This window comes from Acomys russatus, chromosome 8, assembly GCF_903995435.1.
Source record: "Acomys russatus chromosome 8, mAcoRus1.1, whole genome shotgun sequence".
NCBI lineage: Eukaryota > Metazoa > Chordata > Mammalia > Rodentia > Muridae > Acomys > Acomys russatus.
Window position 1 is genome coordinate 68,500,402 of NC_067144.1, and position 17,140 is coordinate 68,517,541.

A 17,140-nucleotide genomic window follows, 5' to 3' on the forward strand; every position below is an offset into this window, starting at 1 on the left:
ACTTAAAAACTTTCCCCTGAAGGGCCCTGTAGGGTGGGTTGGGAGAGGGGGTGGGCTCTGTAAATAACGTAAAGCTGAACCATTAAAACTGCTTACTGCAGAGGAGACACTAGCCCTGTGGGAGGCAGGAACCCACAGACAGCTGGTGAACCACAGCCTCTCTCACACAGGTAAAACGCCAGCTTCCCCATCACCTTCCCATTCTATGCCACTTGCGACTTGAGATGTATTTTTACTTCAAACACTCAAAACCTAGTTTTTATATTGTTTGTTTGTTTGAAAGTAGGCTTGTTATTTCAGGGCAGAAAGTAACCTTTAAAAAAAAATTCTAAAAAAAAAAAAAATGTAAGCTGGGTGTGGTGGTACATGCCTGTAATCCCAGCACTCAGGGAGGCAGAAGCAGGCAGCTCTCTGAGTTCAAGGCCACCCTGGCCTACAAAGTGAGTCCAGGACAGCCAAGGCTACACAGAGAAAGCCTATCTCAGAAACCCAAAGAATTAATGAAGAGTTAGTGAGCGCATACAAGCCAGAGGTATGCAGGACCTCAACTCAGGGTTACCATGTAATCCCAAGAAAGGGTAAAAGTCTTCAGGACAGGAGGACATACATGAACGCATGAAAAGACAGATAAAAATGAAATCTAGATAGAAATAGATAAGACACACACACGCACACACGCACACACGCACGCACGCACGCTACAGTATAGCATCATTAATCATGTCTATAGGATGCCCCAAGCAAAAGATTCCACAACTTTCCTCACATAGCAGGTTGTAGTCAAAACACCATACCTTTTCTCACATAGCAGGTTGTAGTCAAAACACCAGTGATATATATGAAACATAAAAATATAAATGAATTATGCATTTACACTTGGGTTCCACCCCCCAAAATACCTTAAACATCCTAAAATCTGAAATCTGAAACACTTTTAGTCCCAAGCACTTTGGTTAAGAACTATTGAGTCCTGTACAGATCTCAAGCTGGGAAATCTTCCCAGTATTAATTCCATTTTCATTTTTGGGGGAACATTTACTTGGATCACAGCTATTAGAGCCAGGAGGTAATTGGGGGTATAGATACAATTTTAGTATAAAGCTTTTAATATCTTTTTTTTAAGATTTATTTGTTTATTATGTATACAGTGCACGTCAGATCACATTATAGATGGTTGTGAGCCACCATGTGTTTGCTGGGAATTGAACTCAGGACCTCTGGAAGAGCAGACAGTGCTCTTAACCGCTGAGCCATCTCTCCAGCCCCAGCTTTTAATATCTTAAGACCCCTGCTCACACTCTTCCTCCGCACTACATCCGTCTCACTAACTCACTGAAGACACGATGGACTGCCAGGGAGGCCTTGCCCAGCCTTTTAATTTGAAATACCAACCTCTCTGCAGAACTCAGGTCTACTCTTATTTTTCCCCCTAAATGTTTACCACGATAGTTCACATAGCGTAGCACACAATATGTCATGTGTTTATTATCCTAATTCTGTCCTTTCCTGCAAAACCTGGATATCAGGAATGCTAAACATTTTGCTTATTTTGTTTTCTCTTGTGCCATCGGGGTCCCAGAACCGAACCCTCAGTGGGTGCTCAATAAAAAGAAAACAAACATTAACAAAACACCCTTAATATAGAAGGTGACAACTCACACAATAAAAGAAAGAGCCGGAAGCTGAAGACATGGCTCTGTGTTCAACAACACTTGCTGTTCTTAAAGAGGGCCAGGGTTCCATTCCAAGAACCCACATAGCATCTAACCCTCACCTAGCTCAGTGGGTGCTGCTATGCTCGTCTGGCCTCCTTGGGCACTGCATACACAAAGGTACACAGACATATACGCAAACAAAACTCCCATACCCATAAGGTTAAAATTTAAAAGACAGACAGTAGGGAGCACTGGGCTCCCCGCTGCACTCATCTGTGAACTGCACTTCCCCAGCATGCCCCCCATGCCGTCTCATTCACTGAATCGTGCCGGCGCTGTGCGTCCTCTTTGCTTTGAAGCTGCCTGGCAGATGCTTAGGAACAGGCTAAGCTAATAGCCATTCCTGCCTGTAGACAGGGCCACAGGGCACAAATGCTCAGGTTCAAGATGACTCACAGAAAGAGAGGGGCGAACAGGGCAGCACGATGGGGCTGGAGTAGCACCCCAAGTGGTGTGCTCTCAGAAGGCTCAGAGAGCCCAGGGACCCTGTGGGCCGAGGGTCAAGAGCAGAGCGAGCAGGGTTTCTCCAGTTCTCACAAACACCTTATCTCTTAGCTAAACTGATGACATAAGCTCCCCAGTGACTGATTATACTAAATGGACCTTTAAGCGCGATCAAATTAAACACGCAGGAAAAGAGCTAGGAGTCCTGTGTAGGAAGGTTATCAAAACCCTCAAGCTTTTGTTGGGGTGCTTCGGGTGCACCTCTGGAAGAAAGGATTGCTTTTGTAGGATCACTAAGCGCATTTGACAAAATGACCCATATACTGTATCACACATTATTACCAAGATAAAGTGGCTTGTATACCCCAAAGGGACATATATGTACACACGTACACACACACACACACACACACACAGAACCAGTGTCAAATTCCTGATGATTTACCATATAAGAGAGAAACAGACAATGGATATAACACTTTGAAAAAATTTCCATGACTGTAATTATTTTGAAATAAACTATTTGAAACAATAAATCAAGCATTAACTAAATGGAAATAGTCCAGTTAAAAACATTAAACCTAAAAGTAAGGCATTTTTCTCAAGAAATGCATGTGTAATCCCAGCAACCCCCCCCCCCCCTCTAAATAGCACCTAGAGCCTTCCACTATAGCCTTGATGGATTAAGTAAGAAACAAGCAAGCACTTAGAAGGAAGGCATCCCCAGAAAAATGTTGCCAAGAAAAGCAGAGACAATGTTCCAATAGAAGTAAACAATGAGGGAGGGGCCGTCTGGAGACAGAGCATCTGTGTTTTTGTGGCAGCCCAGTAAGGAGCAAAGTGCTACCTCACCCCATTAACCACCGCAAAACCCTAAATGAAAAGTAAACAAAAGCAGACAGAGAGCAAGAGCCCAAACTTGAAGAAGACACTCAATAGACAGGGAGCTCCTCCTCTTCCTCTTTTTTTTTTTTTTTTTTTTTTTTAAATTGATGCAACCTGTCCAGGCTCGCACCAAGGTTGAGCATTGAATACAGCTGTGAAGAGGCCACAAAAACCAGTGAGCAGATCCTGTGCTTCTGATCAGAAGAAAGAATAGTCCCTAGAAGGCAGAGAGTGAGTGGATGCTCAGGAAGTGAAGGAAGGGAAGCAAGTCTCTCCTCATGTGTGAAAACCCATATACATTTTGGGTGTGCACGCCTGGGATTGACTCAGAGCAACACAACAGAGGCTTAAGGCTGAGCAGCCCATGTCTTGGGTTGACCCTCATGGTCATACTGTGACAGGAGCCCAAAGCATCACAGCAAAGGCTGGCGTGAAAGCCTGCCACAATGACTACGAGCTTGCCACCCAATTCCTAAATCCAGCCGGCGGCTTACAGCCACTACAAGATCCACAGCTGTCAGGTGATTCCCAACAAGGCCCCGAATCTCACAGCATAATGCTCAAAGTGTCCTTGTAGCATTCCAAACACTGGGAAAGCATAACCAGCCTCTGCGGCTAAGTCACCAACAGAGGCCACCCTTCAGATGGCCCAGACACTGGAATCATGACACAAAGAACTTTAAAGCATTATAGAACATTATAACTATGTTCCTCAAGTAAAACCAAACATGTTGAAGCCCATGAAAAACAGTACTGCTAGGCCAGGCGGGAGTGGTGCACACCTTTAATCCCAGTACTCGGGAGACACGGGCGGGTGAATCTGTGAGTTGAGGCCAGCCTAGTCTAGAGAGCAAGATCCAGAACAGCCAGGGCTACACAGAGGAACCCTGCCTCAAAAACTAAAACTGAAACGAAAAGTAAAAAAGAATGAACAAAAGAAAAAAGCGTAACTTCTTACTCTGTGGGATCATCACGAACAGCGATAATGATGTGTTCATAAAAACAAAATGCAGTTTTAAATTTACTTTAAATTTATTTTATGCCCATGGGTGTTTTGCCTGCAGCGGTCAGAAGGGAGCATAGGATCTTCCAGTACCAGGCTCACTGGCTCGCAGATGGTTGTGAGGAACCTCTGGGAGAAGAGTATGTGCTTATTACCACTGAGCAATCTCTCCAGCCCCCAAGACATATTTTTTGTACCGTCTCACTCTCTCAGGCCAGATTAAAAAAAAAAAAATCAAAAAGGTATTATCAGACTTGGCATGGTGGCACAAGCCTTTAATCCCAGCACTAAGAAAGGCAGAGGCAGGCCAGTCTTTGTGAGTTTGAGGCCAGCCTGGTCTATAAAACAAGTCCAGGGCAGCCAAGGCTACACAGAGAAACACTATCTCAAAAAGCAAACAAACAAACAACAACAAAAACCACCCAAAAAACAAAAACCAAACTAAACCAAAAAAGGTATTATATAAAGTCTGGATCACACTCAGAAGCCGGCTTAGCCCAGTGAGACTTTTCATCAAGTTGTTGGGAAACACGTGAGCCCTCTGCAAACACAACCTCCTACGATGAATTTAAGCTTGGAAAAATCTGAGCTATCATTAATACTGGAGGAGGTGGCAAGCCTTGCAGAATCAAAATTTTATCATGTATATTACATTTTTAAATCACCGTGTCTTGTGTCTTCTCAGTACTATAAGGAACAACAGTCCAGTTTGGTCAAAGAAAAATACTCTAGTAACTGCAGAAGACTGAGGGAGAGACAGGTAAAGAAATAAAAAGGATATGAGAACATATAACCAGCCAATCCCCTGGACTTAGAAGCATATTTTTATGACTTATGATGTCCAGCTTACTAATGACACCAGGGCTTTCTGGGATGCCACTGGCAGACAGTAGGATGTTCCGACCCACTAAGGAACAGCAGAGTTGGAGACCAAAACCCAGACAGTAGATTGGCTGGCCCTAGCTCGTGCCAGCTAAGAGTAAACAATCAAAACCAGGATCCCCACCATTAGTATTAAACCTCTCTGGAACAAAACTCCTCTTACCCACAAGTGAAAACTCTATTGGAGATGCCATCTAAGACACACTCTTGTGAATACTAGTAAGTAAGTGTGTGTGGCGTTGTTCTGGACAGTGTGCATACAAGTCACTTCAATTTTCACAATTGTCTGTTTTTCTGTAGGGGGACGTGGAGGGAGGACTGGATCCAAGGTCTTACACGAGGCTAGTTAAGTGTTCTACCACTGAGCTACATCCTTATAAAATTTATCTTGTTGGAAGATTTATTTTCTTTTTATTTGTGCGCGTATGCATGGGCACGCAAACACACGTGTGCTCAAAATTGACGGGAGAGAGCAGAGGAGGGCACCAGATGCCCTGAGTCACCTAACATTTTAGTGTCAGCAACCAAAACTAGCCCTTCAGAAGAGCAGCAAGTGCTCCTAAACACCGACTCCTTCTTCAGGCCACTACATTTTTTTCTTTCTTTCTTTTTTTTTTTTTTGTTTTTTGTTTTTTGTTTTTTTTTTTTCGAGACAGGGTTTCTCTGTGTAGCCTTGGCTGTCCTGGACTCACTTTGTAGACCAGGCTGGCCTCGAACTCACAGCGATCCGCCTGCCTCTGCCTCCCGAGTGCTGGGATTAAAGGCGTGCACCACCACACCCAGCTCTTTTTTTTTTTTAAAGGAAAGACAGATAAATGATACACATTAACAAGTTTTAAGTCAATGAAATATTTTTTTTTAATTTAAGAGAGTAAGGAAGTCACACTACACAGACAGCTACAACAAAATGTCAACCCTGAACAGATGTCTTAGGAAAGTGTCCAAGATAAGGAAGAGGCCTCCCGGCTTGCTTCTATAGATCCCTTTAATTTGACCTCAGCACAGTGTATCCATCTGTGGCCAGGGTTACCTATTCCTACTTAGCCCTCCTGTTCATCCTATCTTCCCACAATGACGAGCCATCGCCCGATTAACCTGGCATGTGCACGTTCTTTTTACAGAAGCATCAACCCTGTTGATCATTAAGATAGCCTCAAAGCAGGAACACTTCAAAGTCAATATGGGACTAGATTGCAAGGTCCATACATTCACATGAGAAGAGTTCCCTGAAGTCAAAAGTGGACTGCACAAGCCAGGTTTCTCTTCTGCGGATGAAGGCAGTGCGAACTCAGCCGTGAGATAGCTAATGATGGACGTGAGTTATAATTATTAGTATCACTTTCTACTCCCCCGAGGTATCGAAAGTTTTATTAAAATAAATGCAGTGATTACCCTTTCGTGACTGGAAAACAGACCTCCGAGGCTGCAGTGGAATGGATGAGATGTATTTATTTCAAAGTTAAATTTGAAGCGAAAATCACAAGACAACAGATTGCAAATGTAAAATTAGCTTCTGGTGGGAGGTCTTGGTTTTGAGCCTGTTTTTTCCCTACTGGATGCTGTGCCTGAAGATGGAGCCGGGAAAGAGCTAAGATTAAACTGAGACGAAGCTCTGAAAGTTTGTGCTAATTCGTTACAATGCACGGGCAGAGTTTTTGCCAAGTCACACACAAATACCCCTAACCCAAGAGACTAAACACGTTTTACAGCAAATAAGCAATAATCTTCGATTTAGACTATTATTTTGACTGCACTTATATTTGCTCTTTAAAGACAACCCAAAGCAGAAATATATCTATCATTGTTTTGAGGCTGGGTTTAGTAACCGGGTTTACTTTTGTTTTTTTAACAAACATAATCCAATATAAAGCCAGTGAAACTCAGAGATAAAAGACCCTGAGGGCAATTCACAGGAAAAGAAAAGACTTCATGGGTACCAACTTGAGTTTCCCACTGCGTTTTGGGTTAACGTTAATGCCTCTCGATTGTCAGGTGGGCGCAACGCTAATCCACAGAGTGATTCCGAATTCCTTTCCCACCGTGTGTATAAGGAAGGCATAGCAGTCTCAGTTACTGGCCCCACTGCGCGTGTCCCACCACCTTTGAAGTACTTCTCAGTCACACAAACAAACAGAGGCCCAAATCTGCATGCACCAACTTACCTTAAAAGGCAACAGCGGTGCCCAGCCCAACTGGTCCCAAGAGCGCTGTGGCATTTAGAGACTGAGGCTGGCGATGATGTCGTTGGCTGGAGACGGGGCGTATGTCAGCACCTGCCCCTCACGGTGCCCATCAGGGTCTCTCTCACCTGAGTCTGGGAGAATGTGCCAAAAACCTGAAGGAGATGGGAGATGGAAGAGGCAACGGTCAGGCAGAAGAAAGCAAACGGGAGCGGATGGGTTCTCTAATGTCGATTTAATGTGAATGAATGAGTGAGGAGAGGTGACGTCAGCTACAGGTGTACAATGGCAGGCTCAGTCACTCACACACACACACACACACACACACACACACACACGCCAGCATATTTGTACTGATGGCCACAGAGAGCCCTGCACACTCTCGTTTTAACCTGTCTGTGGACTCAGGCATTGGCTGACAGAAGCAGGACACTTACTGCTCATCCTCTTCTCTTAACTGTCAAAGGGTCTTAACAGGAAGGGAAGGAACAAGATCCCCCCGACAGTCTCGGGAACTTCACTGAGGAAGAGACTTACAAGAAACAATGTGTGTGTGTGTGGGGGGGGGGTTTACAACTTAAATTTTACAAACTTTTTTGTCCTCTGTGTATTTCCTTAAGATGGTAAACATCATGCTCAGAGAAAGCACACGAGGAAAGAGCAGCAAAAAATGATTAATGATTGTGATGTTCATCACGCTACATTGACCAGGACCCCTAACGAGTTGCTCTGTTTTTACACTTGAAGCTGATTTTCTGTGGCAAAACCACAAATACTAGAGCTAGCAAAAAGGCCTGAAGTATCTTTGAGTGACTTTACCCAGGGACATTCCTCTGTGGGCTGCCAGTCGTAGCCACCCGCTGCTGGTAGTTTGAGCAAGGTGGGTACCTGAGATGGCAAACGCTGGGGGTGGGCACACTGCACGAGCTGCCTAGTGCGTGCAAAGGAACCACACGGAGGCAGTAAGTAAAGAAGTATATGCATCCACACAGAATAGAACAGTGAGTTTTGTTTCTTCTTTATCTTGGAAAACGTGCTGTTTAGCCATGAGGCCCGTGACTCACATTGGCAGGGGAAGGAAGAAAAGTTCTAGCCGTACCCCATTATTAAGCCACAATGTGTGCCCTTTCCATGACTGCCCCCACTGCCATCCTGTTCATCCCCTTTCCTGAGGCGCACTCCTCCCTCCACCGCTCTCTGCAAATTTCCCAAATTTCAAAGCGGTTCCTGAATTGCTTAGGAACTGGCAGATATTAATAAGCAACAACCCATTTATATTGAAATGGACTCATTACCGTGCCAGCTGCCAATAATTTGCAAGGCTAGATCCTCGCTGGCGGGCGGCCTGCGGGCGGCTGTCCCTCCACCTGCACCATGGAGGCTGATAATGCAGTTTTTATACTTAAAAACAAATTATCCTATCTACCGGAATTAAAATGTTTTCTATCTATATTCTCCTGGACTTGAACAAAAGCACTAACTGAAAAAGATAAAAGTAGGATATTACTCATAAAACACAAAGCGAAACAACACTGAATCTGTTTGCTATTTTTTCCTCTGATTTTAGGAGGAAAAAAAAAGTTATCCATAACCTTGCCTGTGGAACTGAAACAGGAGGTAGCCTAAGGAGGAGCCCAGGCTTGTTCTTTTGTAATCAACACATATGCCAAGAGCACAATGTGCCAACAAGCACTCACTGTGGCTGCAGTGAGGGGACGCCATAGTGACTTTGTGGACGCGAGCTAGGGTGCCTTGAGAAGGACTCACAAGGAGCCCCAGGTATCCAGAAGGCAGCTGCGCCAAGCTCAGAGCTGGGAGTTAGAGCGGGGGGGGGGGGGGGCAGGGGGGGTCACTGCTGCATGCATTCGCCACAACTTAGCTTTGGGTGTTGGCTCTTCACTTGCAGAAGGATTAGGGACAAGTTATTAATCTACCACCTAAAGCTGGGAATAACAACAGTTTGGACCCACTGGGTTGCTGTGAGCGTTAAATGAGATCACCTACCTTACACCATCCACTGCCTGCCTATCTATCTGGTGATCACTTCCGCTAAATGGGAATTATCCTTGCCACTGCTGTCTAACCACACTAGGGACGGGCCGCTGTAACCGGGGCTGAGACATGTCACCTGGGTCTCTAAAACGGAATCTTACAAGTAAAACGAAGTTGGCCCCATTATGTTTGTTATGGAACAATTTGGGGATGAGATTAACCCAGCTGGCAGAGGGGCAGACTCCGCTTGCCAAAGCTCCTGTGCACACACAAGCCAGGCTGAGCAAAACCCGGCGGCTCCAGCCGATTTATACTACACGAAGACAACCCGTCTGAAGTCACTGTACTTCACCTTCAACTCCTAGACAATTTCCACGCCAGGTATCATGTGAGCAGTTTGCACAGGGGAGTGTACAGCTGGTGGGGAGAGGTACCCGGGCTGGAAAGCCCAACTGCCCCAGTCCTCCGGCACGATGAAGACGAAGATGACAACTCAGAAGTTCTATGTGTACAGCTTGTCCTAAATGCTTCAACTGGATCCTCTGCTGTTTGGTTGCTGGGGATAGTAGGGCTCACTGTTTTGTTCTGTGTTGCTTTACAAGCTCCAAGAACCAGGGTACACAGGGAAGAGTATTCTACCTGCCTCCAATGACCAGCCGCTCACTACTGCTCTCATGGGCAACTAGTCATTATTGAGAACCAGAAAGTTCTTTCACTCAGAACCTAAAAGTGGGGAGAGGGTAGGGCTGGGTCCATGTTATAAACATTTATCATAATAAATGCCAGGAAGATTTAGGTTCCAGTATTCATACTCCCTCCCAAGTCAGAATGAACTGGATGGGATGGATGGGACAGACAGACAGACAGACAGACAGACAGACAGACAGACAGGATGGATAGATCACATAGTTGATCTAGGGCCCTAGAACTTTTGTCAAATGATTTTAAAGTGAAGAGTAAAGAAAATGCATCAGTTTTTCATTTATTTTTTAAATCATTACTTGAAGACCTGGAGTGATGTCCATACAGAAATAATTTAGCATAGAGGGGCCTGCACGATGGCTCAGCAGGTAAAGGCACCTGCAACGAAGCCTGAAAAACTGAGTCTGATTACAGGGAAGGTCACAGCAGAGAGAGAAAGCCACTTCCCACAAGCTGCCCTGAATTGTTCCACACATGCGCCATAATGAGTGGAAGCCTCTCCGGCTCCAGCCTGCGTGTGCGTGTGTGTGTGTGTGTGTGTGTGTGTGTGTGTGTGTGTCCGTGTCCATCTGGCTGCGCACATACTCCCACACATACAAATAAAATTAAATTAAAAGTTAAAACAACAAAGATGATTACTCCTGGAAAAAGAAACAAAGTCAACATGGGGACCAGGGGTGACAGTGTCCATCTACTGAGCTACACATCTAGCTTAATTTCGCAGGACTCCTGACCACAGCCAGCTCACCTAGGAGCATAACATCTTTAGACCTCACAGTGTGCACATCAGTCTCTCGGCAGGACACACGTCCCGGCTACAAAGACAGGAATTCTGTCCTTCCTCATGAGATCGCTAACAAATTCCATACATGTATTTCTTGACAACTGCTCGGCACAAAAACACACACCTTAAATTCTGTACATTGAGTTGGGAGGAGATACAACGGAACACTGCTGGAGGTGGGCTGGCTGTCGTTGCTGGGAGGCTCTCCTGGGTAGACCGCTGAAAGTCAGACACTCTGGCCCTGACCCATGAGCACACTCAGTTGGTATCAACAGTCCCACCAAGGATGGGCTTGCTCAGTGTTGGTAAACGCTGATGCTGCAGTGCGGATGAGTGCCCACCGCCTTCTCAGGTGAGCCGCACCCATGACCGCTGAGGGCTCTGGGGCTGGATCGGGGTCTCAGCACAGAATCAGTTCTCTTCCAGCACAGATGAACGGGCGCAATATGGATCCTAATTCTCATTCCGCAAAACATGAATGAAATGATTTTTAGCTCAACCAGTTTTTTGAGGCAAGTATAAACAGATACTCCAACCAGCCACATGAATATTCCCCAAAAGTTTCCATGTCCACCCCATTGGCCTAGTTCTGAGCAACGTTGTTTCCTAATATAGCCAGATGCATCCCGAGGTAATGAAGCAAGTGGCGGATTCACAGAACCATCGCTTGTTGGGATACAGGCTACAAGTTGGGAGTGAACAGCTAAAATAATAACTTTAATTTTGGAGCAGTGAATCTCTGGCAATACTTAACCAACAGGTTCCACTGGGACAGGCATTACCATACTCATGATTTCTAAATGAAGTCTTCTGTCCTCCCCCTACCCAGGGAGAGCGACCATTTTTTTTAAGATGCCTACTCTCTGGCTTGCACTTGTGTTGATGGCTTTGGGCCAAAATGCTCTGATTCTAAGCATCCTGATGAAGTTCTTTGTGTTTATCATTTCACAGTTACACTTAGACACCTCCAGCAGGGAACTGCCAAGGCACTGTGACACCATCACCACCGCAAAACTTCCTACAAGTGTCATTTGAGGGAACTTGGAAACCACCAGTCCCTAAGGGATCTGTTCCACAGCTGGTCAGCGGAGCGCCCAAATACTCACACAGCCTCATGCTAAGAATGGCTCCAATGAGGCCCAGCTTGCTAAAATGGATTTAATAACCTTTTCAGGACATAGTATGACAACCAAAGGAATTAAAAACAACAACAACAAAAAAAAAATAAGCATTATCTTTTCTCTCCGTCATTTCTAAAAGCTGTAAAGCAACTGACCACGCAAAATCCCACCCAGCTCTGGGCTCCTGATAGTACCTCAAGTTAGCGCTGCATCAATAAGCACGCCCATGGTGTTGTACGAGAGCGTGGAAGGCTATTCCCACCTCCCTAAAAGGATGGAAAAGAAGCTAACTGTAATTGATGTCCATTGCTGAAACCTTCTTCTTCACCATCTCACCGCCACGAGGCCTAGCTGACAGGGTGTTCCCAGGGACAGAAGGAGGTTACCTCAGAGCCCGAGAGAACAAAGCAGGAGAGGGCGGGATTCAGGCTGAAGCACTTTCAAACCGCCTCTGGAACAGAACGGTCTAATCCTTAAACTGCATACCAGAATAATCTTCTCGGGCACACAGCATCACCTCAGCTCTGGAGGGATTTCAGAGCACACCACTCTGCTCGACAGCTAGGTTTCTAGACTCAAGCTACCCATCTCCTCCCTTGGACAGATCTGCCCCTTGTTGTCGTGGAAACCAACACTTTTACCACACACAAGAAAAGCCAGTTTCCTGGGGTCCATGGCAGAGTGGACGGTAGGCGAGATATGCTCTTTCTTTCCTGCAAGAACTGACAACCCAGGAGGGAGCTGTGGCTCAAACCCTTGGCTTTCTAAACCAGATATTCATCTTGGAGGCAGCAGGGAGACGGGGGCTCTCTAAGGCACATGGTCCCAGTTATTATGAAGAAGAGAGACAAGGCCACAGCAGCAGCCGCCACCACTCAGGCCTTCCTCAGGCTCTAAGTGACCCAAGATATCAAAGTGCCACTTCCCTCTCTACAGCAGTGCCTGGTTCTTCCTGTGCCGCCTGAGGAGGAGGGGCCTGCCAGCCCAGCCAACAGCCTCCAAGGTGATCAGGGGGTCCTCTTGATTTGCTGAGCAAAATGCGGTCACTGGCCACAGTATAGTTCTCCAAACTTCACCATAAGCCCAACTCCCCGCTGGAGCTGCCAATCACATGGAAAGGGAGGGCGCCCTCGGGTGAGGCCATGCACCCAGAAAGCCAGTATGGCAGCCATGCCTCTGGGCAGCAAGGGCTGAGAAACTTTGTAGCACAGAGATGACAAGAGAAAATATCACTAGTCATCAGGAGACATCACCGTAATGGGGGCTGGTGAATCATCTCATAACCCCTTTAAGAGACATCTTAAAAAGAAAATCCTTGCCCAGGGCTGCTTCTTCCTTGTTTCTGCCCCAGCTGTTATATGGGGGGTGGGGGTGTGGGGGCAGCCCTAAGAGACGGCAGAGCTGTTGCAGGCCCCAAGTAAGGGAGACACACTAGAAATGGCAGGTCTGCATACATCTATGAATGTCTGACTAACATGTCAGTGTGTCCCTAATAACCAAGGGGGGTTGTAAAGTGGGATTCTGGGAAACCACAGGTCTCTCACCGGGTAGGTGTGACATAGAATCCCCCCCAAATCATTATCGCTCACAGGATGTCACAAACACCATCAGCTTTGGCAGAAGGATTTGAGTCACTCAGTAAATCATTTCAGTCACACACTTTGAAATTAAGTCAAATGACTTTTAAAAATTGTTTTAAAATAATTCCTTCTAAGGATTTTCAAGGTGTGGGAGAATTTTCCACTGTGAGTCTCTTTTTGGTTTGGTTTTTGTTTCGGAGCCCCTCCTGCGTTTGCCTCCTGAGTGCTGGTACCACCACACTCGGTTCAGTCTCCATCTTTTAGAAGGGAAGATCTGAGACTGATGGAGCAATGCAGCGGGGCTCACAGGGCCTGGAGTCCCCTAGTGCGAGACACTCTTTCAGATACAAGCCATCTTTCAAAGACACCTCAACATTTCATTTGAAAAACCACTTCAAGTTGTGTGGCAACTATACAATTAAGACTTCAAGTTTTAGCAGGGATGCTCCATTATTTCATCCTAAGAACAAACTATTTCCACTGTAGGGGCTCTGAAACTAAACACATCTTATAATCACAATGGTGCATTTGGTTTAAACTGGCAGACGCTTTTTTTTTCCCCCCTTCCCAGTGGGGCATCAAACAATGGTGCATCTTACAAAAGATGAACAGAGTGCTCAAAAATAGATTTTATAATAGTTATGCTTGGACTGTCTACAGCCTGTCAGTGTTTGTGGCTACAATAGAGTATCTAGGTAAAACCTATGCAATTCAGTTCAGTGCACCCAAGGTTTGCTGAGCAGATGATGTATGGTCTGAGATGAGAAATAGGACCGTTTTCCCACGGTGCCTATAACCTGAGAGAACGGCGACCACCCACTTCCCCACGCTGCAACGGCTGCTCAGACATTATTAACAGCAAGTGATGGGAAGAAATACATCAAGTTGGTAAGAAGAAGCTGTCAACACCTGGTCTTTAAGGGGTAGCAACATTTAGCTTGATTTGAGAGGATGAGAAGAAATAGTCAAAGATGAGATCTACTTGTATAAAAGAAGGGTAAAATCATTTTTTCTAAGAACTAAAGCATACCATTTGAACCTGATATAGTACCTTGAACAACAACAAAATCATTGAAAACTGTTATTCGATCTATTTTTATAGCAGTCCATTGGTGCTGCTATAACAAAACACCTTGGGCTGGATAATTTATAGACAATGCACATGTATTCCTCACAGTTCTGGAGACTAGAAAGTCTGAAATCAAGGGGCCAGCAGATATGGTGTCTAGGGAAACCTGCTTCTCACTATCTGAAAGTGGCCGAAGGTCATACAGCTTCTTGCCAGCCAGCTTCCCCATCTCTTTTTTAGATTTATTACTTTTATTTTATATGTTAGAGCAACTTACATGAACCATGTTCAGGCCTGGGGCCATGGAGGCCAGAAGAGGGCATCAGATCTCTGGGAACTGGAGTTACAAATGGGTGTAAGCTGCCATATGGATGCTGGGAATTGGACCCAGGTCCTCTTCAAAAACAACCTATGATCTTGACTGCTGGGTTGTCTCTCTAGCTCCTTTCAACCACTTTAAATAAGAGCATAAGGCATTCCCCAGTGGAGCGCTCCTGGACTTAGTCATCTCCCAACACAACCTCATTTTCCACCATCACTTTGAGTCTTGGGTTCCAACATTTGAATTGGGAGGAGACACGAGCAGAAACCAGATCACCTCTCAAAAAGGACAGATAAAGACACAGGTAACAGACAGCTCCGTCCAACAACAGAACAGTTCAAATAACCTGTGAGAGGTCAGATGTTTAAACGCTGCTCAGCCACATCTGTATGAACCACAGTATCTGTAATAATGATTACATTGCAAAGCAGCAATAGCTTATTATAAAAACAAAAATGATGCCTTTACCTTAACTCTAATTGAGTTCAGCCACAAAATTCTGTAGACTTGCACATACCCACTACGTTCATTCATTCCTTACGGTCTTCAGCAACCGTTGTCCCAACGCTGTGTGAATACAAGGGGCATCCAGGAGCCCTGGAAACAACTATGGTACTTCCGATTAACCTTTCCATGGAATAAGATGAGGCGCCTAAGGCATTACAGACCTCTAGTGTCACTCTGGTTACTCGGGCAAAGAGAGTAGGGAGACAACAGCAAAGTCCCAAGGAATGAACCACACTTTCTTACCAGTCTCTTAGAATTAAGAGGGCATCTTAATTTATCCTTCTATAGTTCCCACACAGAAAAGCAACCCATGGGATCCCCTGAAGACCCCAGCCCCCACTCCCACCCGCAGCATGCTAATAATAAGCTCCCTGAGATTTTCCCTTTTCCACCAACAGAAGGTTAAGAATGACAAAAAGCATCACTGAGTTGGACCCCTAAAAGCCTAGAAGCAAGAGTGAGTGAACCTCACTGTAAAAGCGGCTGTGACACTAGTTTAACTAAGTGACGTCTGATATTTATCACAGCCAATTTACAAATTGAGAAGGAATACTAAAAATCGCATGACGTAGTCACAAGCTGAAAATTTAAAAGTAGGAGAGCAGCTACAAAATAAAATAAAACCACAACAGAATACAGACATGTCTACTCCACTAAGTCAGAGGATAGCCAGCCCTTTCCACGATAAAGGGAGTTCTGGGAAGGGTCTGCACCATGGACACATCAAAGGCCCTGCCGACAAGCCAGTACATAAAAATCACAAGGAAAATCTGTGTCTCCTGTGACAGCTACTGGCTTTATACGCTTGACATTTACTGCCAAGCAATAGTGGTGGGACCACACAGAGAGCGAGGTGACGCCAGGCCTGGCTGAGGAGAATCAGCTACAGCAGCGCCCAGGGCACTGATAATGCAGGGCCCTTACAGACATTCCCACTCAATAAAACATCCCTAAGCATGCCCACCCCAGACGGTGTCAGCGTGTGCTGCCAAGTCCTGATTACACATCTGAACTACTGTTCTTATGAATTATGCACATTCTCAGTATGTGAGAACCAAAGGGAAATCCACAGAGATGAAGACGCAAACTCAAGGCGTGTGTGTGTGTGTGTGTGTGTGTGTGTGTGTGTGTGTATGTGCGCGCATGCGCACACACAACAAAGACAGTAATAAATATCTCTTCTCAGGTAGTTAACAAAACCATCCCACATGCAGACAATGAACACACAGCACAAAGACACACCCTGCCCTATAAGCCCGGGCTTCCTGGCCATCCAAATGTGACGGGGAAGTAGTTAAGCAAGGTCAGCTAGCAGGCTAGAAAAAGTAAAGGCTAGCAATAGCAAATCACAGAAAATAGTTTTTTAAAAAATCACTTCCAGAAGAAAAAATTGGCTAAAACAAGCAAAATTTTGATCCTCATAGCTTGGGGTTGGGGTTGGGGGGTGGGGAATCCCATCTCTGGCTACCTGCCAGTCGAGGAAGCCATGACTAATAGAAGGAAGTCTTGTTCGATCATGTGACCTATGGCCTTAGCTGTTACCTATTCCCTTCACTGGCCTCCACACTTTCCCCCAATTAGTCCTCTTCCTCCCACTCTAGGCTCTGCTTTTTTTCCTCCACCTGACCTGCTTGCAATACAGTGCTCAGTCCTTCCTGCCTCCAGCAGGCTCCTCCTGCTCCCCTGTGGACACCTCCACAGAACTTCTGTTGATGTTTCTAATCACACATTCCACACAGTTAAAAACTCCCATCCTCACGATTCTGTTGAAGAAGGTATCATGATTTTCAAAAGTATATGGGTTCTGGATTCAGAAACAGGACGATCCGATATGTAATGAACCACTTTCTTTTACAGGTCATCGCTGAAGCTAAAGTGAGACGGCACCCAGGACAACACCACTCCTTAGTACTTAGCGGAGTTTCTGAGTAACTCACTTCTTTCTTTCCTCCCC

General features: G+C 45.5%; 1 protein-coding gene across 1 annotated transcript in view; it reads right to left on the reverse strand.

Annotated features, from left to right (window-relative positions):
* Positions 1-17,140, reverse strand: part of Tiam1 (TIAM Rac1 associated GEF 1) — a 178,301-nt gene that overhangs the window by 119,959 nt on the left and 41,202 nt on the right. The window contains exon 3 of the mRNA XM_051150194.1: positions 7,092-7,264. Coding sequence (XP_051006151.1) covers positions 7,092-7,145 — 54 coding nt within the window. The 5' untranslated portion in view covers positions 7,146-7,264. The remainder of the gene's footprint in view (positions 1-7,091; positions 7,265-17,140) is intronic.